Source organism: Scyliorhinus torazame, chromosome 8, assembly GCF_047496885.1.
Source record: "Scyliorhinus torazame isolate Kashiwa2021f chromosome 8, sScyTor2.1, whole genome shotgun sequence".
Lineage (NCBI taxonomy): Eukaryota > Metazoa > Chordata > Chondrichthyes > Carcharhiniformes > Scyliorhinidae > Scyliorhinus > Scyliorhinus torazame.
The window spans coordinates 148,984,502-148,996,194 of NC_092714.1; the positions used below are offsets into that span (position 1 = coordinate 148,984,502).

The following is an 11,693-nucleotide window of genomic DNA, read 5'->3' on the forward strand; positions in this document are numbered from 1 at the left end:
GTTTAAAATTAGCGCTCGACCATTCAGGGGGTGATTTTTGGAAGTACTTCGACTCACGAAATATGGTGGAAATCAGAAAAAGCTCTTCCCTCGTGAAAATCGCAGTTGAGGTTGGCAGTCAATTGAAAATTTCAACTTTGAGATTGATGGATGTTTGGTGAGGATATTTAAGGGTTGCGGAACCAAAGTGAGTAAGAGTTAAGAAAAAGATGAGCCGTGATCGAAACAGATCAAACCAGATTTGAAGGGCTGAAAGGTCACCCCTGTCCCTAAGTTTGAGACTTTGAAGCAGAAATAGAACAAAGAATATGACAGCATGGGAACAGGACCTTCAACCCACCAAACCTGCGCCGATCCAGATTCCTTATTTAGTCCTACTACTTATTGCCCAAACTATCTGTATCCCTCCATTCCCCGCCCATTCATGTGTCTGTCAAGGTGCATCTTAAACATTGCTATGGTGCCTGCTTCCATCACCTCCACTGGCAACACGTTCCAGGCATCCACCACTCTCTGAGTGAATACCTTTTCCCGCACACCTCCCCGAAACTTTCCCCTCTCACCTTGAAACGTGCCCCCTGGTAATTGGGTCTTCCACCCTGGGAAACAGCATCTGATTATTCACCTTGTCTATTCCTATTGTAATTTTGTAGACCTCAATCAGGTCTCCCCTCAGTCTTTCCAACAAAAACAATCCGAGTTTATTCAACCTCTCCTCATAGCTAATATACACCAGACAAGGCAAAATCTTGGTACACCTTCTTTGCACTCTCTCCAAAGCATCCACGTCCTTCTGGTAGTGTGGTGACCAGAACTGCAAGCAATATTCCTAATGTGGCCGAACTAAAGTTTTATAAAACTAACGTGACCTGCTAACTCTTGTACTCAATGCCCCGGCCGAGGAAGGCAAGCATGCTGTATGCCTTCTTGCCCACCGATATTGCTATTTTCATGGAGCTATGGACCTGAACGCCAGATCCCTCTATATGTCAATGCTCCTAAGGGTCCTGCCATTTACTGTATAATTCACACATGAATTTGATCTTTCAAAATGCATCACCTTGCATTTGTCTGGATTGAACTCCATCTGCCATTTCTCTGTCCAACTCTCTGATCTATCTATATTCTGCTGTATTCTCTGACAGTCCCCTTCATTATCTGCAACTCCAGCTATCTTAGTGTAATCTGCAAACTTGCTAATCAGACCATCTACAGTTTCCTCCACATCATTTATATATATTACAAGCAACCGTGGTCTGAGCACTGATCCCTGTGGAACACCACTAGTTACAGTTCTCCATTCTGAAAAACTCCCATCCACTGTTACTCTCTGTCTCCTGTTGCCAAGCCAGTTCTTTATCCATCTAGCTAGCACACCCCGAATCCCATGCATCATTACCTTTTGTATCAGTCTGCCATGTAGGAGCTTGTCAAACGCCTTACTAAAGTCCATGTGGACGATGTCCACAGCCTTTCCCTTATCAATTAATTTTGTCACCTCCTCAAAAAACTCTACCAAGTAGGTAAGACATGACCTTCCCCCAAGAAAACTATGTTGCCTATCACTCCGAACAAGTCCATTCGCTTCCAAATGTGAATAAATCCTGACCCTCAGGTTCTTCTCCAACAGCTTCCCCACCACTGACGTCAGGCTCACCAGCCTATAATTACTGGATAATCCCTGATTCCCTTCTTAAACAAAGGGACAACATTGGCCATTCTCCAGTCCTCTGGAATTTGCCTGTGGTCAAAGATGATGCAAAGATATCTGTTAAGGCCCTCGCTGTTTCCTCTCTTGCCTCCCACAGTAGTCTGGAATATATCCCATTCGGCCCAGGGAACGTGTCTACCTTAATGCATTTTAAGATATTCAACACTTCCTCCTTCATTATGCTGACATATGCTAGAGTATTCACACACCCATCCATAACCTCAACATCCATCATGTCCCTCCCTTTGGTGAATACTGATGCAAAGTACTCATTAAAAATCTCACCTACTTCCTCTGACTCGACACATAACTTCCCTCCTTTGTCCTTGAGTGGGCCTACTCTTTCCCTAGCTACCCTTTTGCTCCTTATATATGTATAAAAGGCCTTGGGATTTTCCTTGACTCTGCATGCCAATGATATTTCATGAGCTTTTTAGCCCTCCTAACTCCCCATTTGAGTTTGCTCCTACTTTCGCTATATTCTTCAAAAGCTTCATCTGTTTTTAGTTGCCTAGACCTTATGTATGCTTCATTTTTCTTTTTGACTAGTCTCATAATTTCCCCTGTCATCCATGGTTCCCTAATCTTGCCATTTCAGACCTTCATTTTCGCAGGGACATGCCTGCCCTATACTCTAATCAACTGGTCTTTGACAGACTCCCACATATCAAATGTGGATTTACCCTCAAACAGCCACTCCCAATCTGCATTCTCCAGCTCTTACCAAATTCTGTTGTAGTTAGCTCCCTCACTCGAAGACCATGAGTATTCGAAAACTTACTTAACTTAATCAGAATTATGATCACTATTCCCAAAATGTTCCCCTACTGAAACTTTGGTCACCTGGCAGGGCTCATTCCCCAATACTAGGTCCAGTAAGGCCCTCTCCATTGTTGGACTATCAACATAATGTTTCAAAATACCTTCCTGGACACACCTAACAAATTGCTCTCCATCCAAACCCCTGGCACTAAGGGAGTCTCAGTCAATATGGGGGAAATTAAAATCGCCCACCACAACAACCCTGCTATTTTCACATTTTTCTAGAATCTGACTACATATCTGTTCCTCTGTATCCCGCTGGTTGTTGAGAAACCTGTAGTACAACCCCAGTATTGGAATTGTACCCTTCTGATTTGTGAGCTCTACCCATAATTCCTCACTACAGGATCCCTCCACGATGTCTCCCTCATCACAGCTGTGATATTTTTCCTTAACCTGTAATGCAACTCCCCTACCCTTTCTGCTAAGACCTCTGTCTCGTCTAAAACATTGATATCCTGTAATGTTAAGCTGCCAGTCTTGTCCCTCCCTCCTCGAACCATGGGCGTCATTCTCCGCCGGCGGGAGTCTCCGTTTTGACGGCGCCCGGGGGTTTCCCGACGGCGTGGGGCTGCCCCACAATGGGAAACCCCATTGACCGGCCGGTGTTACGGAGACTCCCGCCAGCCGGTCGGGGCAGAAATGTGGCGGGGCGGGTAGGAGAATTTCGCCCCATGTCTCCATAATAGCAACAATATCATAATTCCCCACAATAATCCAAGCTCTAAGTTCATCCGTCTTGATGTGTTGGGTGTTCTGGATCACATACAGGTCACCAACACTTGAAATAGTGCAACACTATTTTATTGAATCATTAACTGTTCAAACATACCCAGACTGTGGGTTAATACGATACTAGCTTTAACTAAAGACCTTTGCCTTGTCCTAACTAGTCGATGCACTCAGCACATGGTGAATGTCTGTGTTGTAGGCTGTGAGCTCTGTCTTCCTAGCTAGCTGCAACTCGAATGAGCGGGAACTCTGATGCCCCTTGTCTTTATAGTGCATGTGCTCTCACTGGTGATTGGCTGCGGTGTTGTGTGTGTTGATTGGTCCCACTGTGTGTCCATCAGTGTGTGTCTGCACCATGATATTCTGGTGTATATTATGACACGTCTTACCTGTTATACTTCTTATGTTGAAGCAAACGCACTCCATACCCAGTAAGATCAGCGACTTCCCTCTGCCTGCTCGCCCTCTATTTTAGTCTCAAACTCTTCCCCAGTCTCTCCATTTTTCTGACCTGATGCTCTGGTTCCCATCCTCCTGCCATTCTAGTTTAAACCTCCCGGCCAGGTGCTCCTCCAGTTTAGCTGAAACCCATCCTTCTTGTTCAGGTCCCCCTTCCCTGGAAGACACCCCAATGATCCACATGTCTGTAGCCCGCCCTCCTACACCAGATCTTTAACCACAAGTTCAACTGTAGTGTCTCTCTGCTCCTAGCCTCAGTAGCACATGGCACAGGGAGTAATCCTGAAATTACTACCCTCGAGGACCTGCTTTTTACCTTACTACCCAACTCCATGTAATGTCTGTGCAAGATCTCATCTCTCTTCCGGCCTGTGTCATGTGTACTAATGTTGGGAATCACATCTGTCTGTTAGCCCTCCCGTTTCAGTACCCGCTCACTCATCAATGACCCTGGCACCAGGGTGGCAACACACCATACTGGAGTCCCTTTCACAACTAGAGAAGCACCTACCCATGCCCCTGACAATCGAATCCCCAAGTAGTATCGCTCTATTACGTTTTTCCCCCTCCCCTCTGTACAGCAGGGCCAGCCTTGGTTCCACTGTTCTGGCTACTGCTGCTGCTGTCACCTGATAGGCCACCCCCCTCATCAGTATCCAAAATGGCATACTTGTTAGAGAGGGGTCTAGCCACAGGTGACCCCTGCACTGACTGCCTGCCCTGGCTAGCGGTCATCCATCTATCTTCCTCTTCCTTGGGTATGACCACGTCTCTATAGCTTCTATTAATGACGCTTTTCACCATTTGTTTGCTCCTTTGTACCTCCAGTTGTGGAGGCAGTTGGTGGAGGCAGGTTCACACAGCGAGTGGTTAGGATCTGGAATGCACTGTCTGAGAGTGTGGTGGAGGCAGGTTCACACAGCGAGTGGTTAGGATCTAGAATGTACTGTCTGAGAGTGCGTTGGAGGCAGATTCACACAGCGAGTGATTAGAATGTGGAATGCACAGTCTGAGAGTGTGGTAGAGGCAGGTTCACACAGCGCGTGGTTAGAATCTGGAATGTACTGTCTGAGAGTGTGGTGGAGGCAGGTTCACACAGCGAGTGGTTAGGATCTGCAATGTACTGTCTGAGAGTGTGGTGGAGGCAGGTTCACACAGCGAGTGGTTAGGATCTGGAATGCACTGTCTGAGAGTGTGGTAGAGGCAGGTTCACACAGCGCGTGGTTAGAATCTGGAATGTACTGTCTGAGAGTGTGGTGGAGGCAGGTTCACACAGCGAGTGGTTAGGATCTAGAATGTACTGTCTGAGAGTGTGGTGGAGGCAGGTTCACACAGCGAGTGGTTAGGATCTGGAATGCACTGACTGAGAGTGTGGTGGAGGCAGGTTCACACAGCGAGTGGTTAGGATCTGGAATACACTGTCTGAGAGTGTGTTGGAGGCAGATTCACACAGCGAGTGGTTAGGATCTGGAATGCACAGTCTGAGAGTGTGGTGGAGACAGATTCACACAGCGAGTGGTTAGGATCTGGAATGCACTATCTGAGAGTGTGGTAGAGGCAGGTTCACACAGCGAGTGGTTAGGATCTGGAATGTACTGTCTGAGAGTGTGGTGGAGGCAGGTTAACACAGCGAGTGGTTAGGATCTGGAATGCACAGTCTGAGAGTGTGGTGGAGACAGATTCACACAGCGAGTGGTTAGGATCTGGAATGCACTATCTGAGAGTGTGGTAGAGGCAGGTTCACACAGCGAGTGGTTAGGATCTGGAATGTACTGTCTGAGAGTGTGGTGGAGGCAGGTTCACACAGCGAGTGGTTAGGATCTGGAATGCACTGTCTGAGAGTCTGGTGGAGACTGATTCACACAGCGAGTGGTTAGGATCTGGAATGCACTGTCTGAGAGTGTGGTAGAGGCAGGTTCACACAGCGAGTGGTTAGGATCTGGAATGTACTGTCTGAGAGTGTGGTGGAGGCAGGTTCACACAGCGAGTGGTTAGGATCTGGAATGTACTGTCTGAGAGTGTGGTGGAGGCAGGTTCACACAGCGAGTGGTTAGGATCTGGAATGCACTGTCTGAGAGTGTGGTAGAGGCAGGTTCACACAGCGAGTGGTTAGGATCTGGAATGCACTGTCTGAGAGTGCGTTGGAGGCAGATTCAAACAGCGAGTGATTAGAATGTGGAATGCACAGTCTGAGAGTGTGGTAGAGGCAGGTTCACACAGCGCGTGGTTAGAATCTGGAATGTACTGTCTGAGAGTGTGGTGGAGGCAGGTTCACACAGCGAGTGGTTAGGATCTGCAATGTACTGTCTGAGAGTGTGGTGGAGGCAGGTTCACACAGCGAGTGGTTAGGATCTGGAATGCACTGTCTGAGAGTGTGGTAGAGGCAGGTTCACACAGCGCGTGGTTAGAATCTGGAATGTACTGTCTGAGAGTGTGGTGGAGGCAGGTTCACACAGCGAGTGGTTAGGATCTAGAATGTACTGTCTGAGAGTGTGGTGGAGGCAGGTTCACACAGCGAGTGGTTAGGATCTGGAATGCACTGACTGAGAGTGTGGTGGAGGCAGGTTCACACAGCGAGTGGTTAGGATCTGGAATACACTGTCTGAGAGTGTGTTGGAGGCAGATTCACACAGCGAGTGGTTAGGATCTGGAATGTACTGTCTGAGAGTGTGGTAGAGGCAGGTTAACACAGCGAGTGGTTAGGATCTGGAATGCACAGTCTGAGAGTGTGGTGGAGACAGATTCACACAGCGAGTGGTTAGGATCTGGAATGCACTATCTGAGAGTGTGGTAGAGGCAGGTTCACACAGCGAGTGGTTAGGATCTGGAATGTACTGTCTGAGAGTGTGGTGGAGGCAGGTTCACACAGCGAGTGGTTAGGATCTGGAATGCACTGTCTGAGAGTCTGGTGGAGACTGATTCACACAGCGAGTGGTTAGGATCTGGAATGCACTGTCTGAGAGTGTGGTAGAGGCAGGTTCACACAGCGAGTGGTTAGGATCTGGAATGTACTGTCTGAGAGTGTGGTGGAGGCAGGTTCACACAGCGAGTGGTTAGGATCTGGAATGTACTGTCTGAGAGTGTGGTGGAGGCAGGTTCACACAGCGAGTGGTTAGGATCTGGAATGCACTGTCTGAGAGTGTGGTAGAGGCAGGTTCACACAGCGAGTGGTTAGGATCTGGAATGCACTAGCTGAGAGTGTGTTGGAGGCAGGTTCAGTTGAGGCTTTTGATTAGGATTATTATTTAAAAAGAAAGAATATAGAGTTATGGAGAGAAGGTGGGGGATTGCTCATTTGGAGATTGGAGAAATTAGAACTATTTTCCATAGAGAAAAGCAGTCTGAGAGAAGGATTGATAGGGTTCACTCAAAATCTTGAGTGGTCTGGACAGAGTAGATCGAGAGATACTGCTCCCATTGGTAGAAGGATCGAGAACCAGTGGTTACAGATTTAAAATGATTGGCAAAAGAAGCAACAGTGACTTGAGAAATCTTCTTCACGCAGCGAGTGGTTAGGATCTGGAATGCACTGTCTGAGAGTGTGGTGGAGGCAGATTCACACAGCGAGTGGTTAGGTTCTAGAATGTACTGTCTGAGAGTGTGGTGGAGGCAGGTTCACACAGCGAGTGGTTAGGATCTGGAATACACTGTCTGAGAGTGTGGTGGAGGCAGGTTAACACAGCGAGTGGTTAGGATCTAGAATGTACTGTCTGAGAGTGTGGTGGAGGCAGGTTCACACAGCGAGTGGTTAGGATCTGGAATACACTGTCTGAGAGTGTGTTGGAGGCAGATTCACACAGCGAGTGGTTAGGATCTAGAATGTACTGTCTGAGAGTGTGGTGGAGGCAGGTTAACACAACGAGTGGTTAGGATCTGGAATGCACAGTCTGAGAGTGTGATGGAGACAGATTCACACAGCGAGTGGTTAGGATCTGGAATGCGCTATCTGAGAGTGTTTTAGAGGCAGGTTCACACAGCGAGTGGTTAGGATCTGGAATGTACTGTCTGAGAGTGTGGTGGAGGCAGGTTCACACAGCGAGTGGTTAGGATCTAGAATGTACTGTCTGAGAGTGTGGTGGAGGCAGATTCACACAGTGAGTGGTTAGGATCTGGAATGCACAGTCTGAGAGTGTGGTGGAGGCAGATTCACACAGCGAGTGATTAGAATGTGGAATGCACAGTCTGAGAGTGTGGTAGAGGCAGGTTCACACAGCGCGTGGTTAGAATCTGGAATGTACTGTCTGAGAGTGTGGTGGAGGCAGGTTCACACAGCGAGTGGTTCGGATCTGCAATGTACTGTCTGAGAGTGTGGTGGAGGCAGGTTCACACAGCGAGTGGTTAGGATCTGGAATGCACTGTCTGAGAGTGTGGTGGAGGCAGGTTCACACAGCGAGTGGTTAGGATCTAGAATGTACTGTCTGAGAGTGTGTTGGAGGCAGATTCACACAGCGAGTGATTAGAATGTGGAATGCACAGTCTGAGAGTGTGGTAGAGGCAGGTTCACACAGCGAGTGGTTAGGATCTAGAATGTACTGTTTGAGAGTGTGGTGGAGGCAGGTTCACACAGCGAGTGGTTAGGATCTGGAATGCACTGACTGAGAGTGTGGTGGAGGCAGGTTCACACAGCGAGTGGTTAGGATCTGGAATACACTGACTGAGAGTGTGTTGGAGGCAGATTCACACAGCGAGTGGTTAGGATCTGGAATGTACTGTCTGAGAGTGTGGTGGAGGCAGGTTAACACAGCGAGTGGTTAGGATCTGGAATGCACAGTCTGAGAGTGTGATGGAGACAGATTCACACAGCGAGTGGTTAGGATCTGGAATGCGCTATCTGAGAGTGTGGTAGAGGCAGGTTCACACAGGGAGTGGTTAGGATCTGGAATGTACTGTCTGAGAGTGTGGTGGAGGCAGGTTCACACAGCGAGTGGTTAGGATCTGGAATGTACTGTCTGAGAGTGTGGTGGAGGCAGGTTCACACAGCGAGTGGTTAGGATCTGGAATGCACTGTCTGAGAGTGTGGTAGAGGCAGGTTCACACAGCGAGTGGTTAGGATCTGGAATGCACTAGCTGAGAGTGTGTTGGAGGCAGGTTCAGTTGAGGCTTTTGATTAGGATTATTATTTAAAAAGAAAGAATATAGAGTTATGGAGAGAAGGTGCTCATTTGGAGAATCAGTGCAGAGACGATGGGCTGAAAGGCCTCCTTCTGCACTGTAACAATTCTGTTACTGATAATTGCTCAGAGTTCATTTTAATCATGTTCATGAATTTAGAATCTAGGTGCTATAGGCTGCTCTCCCCATTTGAGAGAGAGTTGACTGGTGGTGATTTAACCTTGAGGATCACCACACTTCAGGTGAGGGGCGAGGTTGAGAAGGCAGTATCTTCAGGAATAACCTCAGCCATGGGAATTGAACCCGTGCTGTTGATGTCGTCTCCGTATCACAAACCAGCCGTCCAGCCCACTGAGCTAACTGTCCCCATACTTTTCACAAATAAAATGCCCATTGGTGTTTCAAAAGGCTGTTATCAAATGCAATTGGATACCAAGTCACTTAAACCATATTAGGACAGGTAGCCAAAGAATGGAAAAAAGGGTTAGCTTTTAAGGAGTGAATTAAAGAGGGAGAGAGAGATGAAGAGGGTTAGGAAGGGAATTCTAGAGCTCAGAGGGTAAGGGAGTGTGTATTTGACTGAAGTCATGGACCACCAATGGTGAGGGGACTAAAGTTGAAGTGCTCAAGAGGCCAGAGAACTCCAAGGGTTTTAGCGTGGAAGGAAATTGCAGAGCTGAGAAGGGGGCAAGACTGACATAATTTGATAAAAAGAGTGAGAATTTCCATAGCGAGGTGTTGCTGGATGAGAAACCAATGTAGGGTCAGAGAGGAGGACGAACATTCTTGGTGCAAGTTGAGATGTGGATGGCTGAGGTTTACAGAGAGAGGCCGGTTCCCATTGATAACAACTGTTGTAACTCTGGCAATCAGCTAGACAGACTAACGGGGAGAATATTTTCCACCCTCAGGAATGTAGCTCCGAGGCCCTGAAGAAGATCACCGAGTATAGTCCAAAATGGCGGTTCATCTTCTACATGAAGGAACGGCAAGATGGAACACTCAGCTTTGAGTCAGCTCAGCATCGAGGATGGTTCATCAATAACCAATGGAATAAACAGATCGCTGGAATGAAAAGAACAGTGGAAGAAGCTTTAAACGCAGATTTTATTTTCATATTGGTAAAACTCTGAGATTGGGCATTGCGGGATTGGGATGAGAATGTAACAAAGCAATATGAATTATTTATGTTCTTTTCTGGTACTCCTGTCCCTCCACAGAGATTTCTTTTTGTAAATGTTTTTTTTCAATGTTCAATCCAGTTCACGTTCCTGCAGTGTATTGGTCCATTCCATATTTCTAAACAGACTCTGGCACAATCTAATTGCCCGAGGTCAGAAAGAGACAGTAATCAGCCTCTCTGTCTCTTCTCCTTCGACTTCTCCTTCCACTATCTCTTGGGATCTAGGGTGATTTTCTCCCACTCAGTTGGCTGGGATCTGAGATAAGTCCAATGTGTGATCACATTGGGGTAGGTGGTGCTTGAAGGGTTGGGTGGATGGGTTGTTTGGAGGTCTGAATGCTCCCTCCGATGCCTCGACTTCGCCTATACCTGTTCCTGATAAACAGAAAATTCTTCCTAACATCATTAGCAACAGCTTAAGCGAAAGGCCCACAGTATGCTGCTCAAACCCATTGGTCTGGCCATATTTCAATTATGTATTGACACAAACACCGCAATTCAACACAGAGAAACATGTCTTGTAAATGACCTCTTTTAAAAATGGTGGTGATCCAATGGTTGTGAAATAGCCATCTTTTAAAATGGCTACTGAAAGACGAGCTTTTTTAAGGTTCAAAAGGGACAAACTGTTATTATCCTTAAGAGGAAAATACCAAAATCTACGGCTATGTATAGCTATCTCTAAGACAGGCTGCTTAAGAAAAAAGGTATAAGAAGAGACAGTTTCGACAGAAACAGCACTCACTCTTCTCTCCTACAAGAGAGTGCAGTCACTGTTCTGTTCCCTGCCTGTTTTGCCAAAGTCTTTCGAGACTTTTGTGAGTATGTTTTAATTACTTGATTAAAAGTTTTCGTAGTACGAGATATTTTTGGATATCCATGTTTAAGTATATTTCTCTCTTAGTAATGGCAAACTGTTAGTAGACTTACATTTTGTAGATCTGTAAATCTGTTTTATATTTTAAAAGGTTTGTAATAAAACCCCACTAAAAATATAAATAAAAATAAAAAATGTGTTAACATGAGTAAGTTTAAGTTCCTGGAAGCTCTTTAGGATGTCCGAAGACCAAGGACCCATGCTAAAAAAGTGCGGAGTGATGTATGGACTTCATTGCTGCGAGACCCTTTTTTATGGAACATGAAATAGCCGAGGATTGATGCTGGCTTGTGGAGTGCGTGTGCTGGGAGAGTTCCGGAGTCTGATGTATCCGGCAGTGCCAGAGGCAACATCATCAGGGCGACTTCTGGTGATGGTCACGCAATGTTTTCATCTGTTTGCATTGGCCGTCGTTCCGCGATGCGGGCTTGCTGTGGCAGAATGGTTTACTGGGGAGTCCTTATTGGAGTTGGCTGCCCTTTTGGACTGTCATTAGGGTTTGTGCATGTGGCGTTGATTTTGAAAGACTCTTCCATAATGGTTGGGACTGCGAGATGGACTACAGCTGTATTTTACATTGGTGCTAATGTATGCCGCTCGGCTGCAAGTTTTGTGCCTGCTGACACTGTTGGGGTGCGCTGTGCTTTTTTGGGTGGGGTACGGTATAAATTCTGGGGCGAAAGTTCTCTTCATTAGGTAGGCATAGTAAATGTCCTTTTTTACACTGGCGCAGTGGCGTGATTTTGGGATATATGGGGCATAACATTGGGCATTGTCTGATGATCCACCCCACCCGG

General features: G+C 46.9%; 1 protein-coding gene across 1 annotated transcript in view; it reads left to right on the forward strand.

Moving 5' to 3' along the window:
* LOC140428785 (uncharacterized) overlaps nt 1-10,997 on the forward strand; it is a 57,292-nt gene extending 46,295 nt beyond the window's left edge. Inside the window, exon 6 of the mRNA XM_072515474.1 lies at nt 9,748-10,997. Coding sequence (XP_072371575.1) covers nt 9,748-9,969 — 222 coding nt within the window. The 3' untranslated portion in view covers nt 9,970-10,997. The remainder of the gene's footprint in view (nt 1-9,747) is intronic.
* The last annotated feature ends 696 nt before the right edge of the window (nt 10,998-11,693 follow it).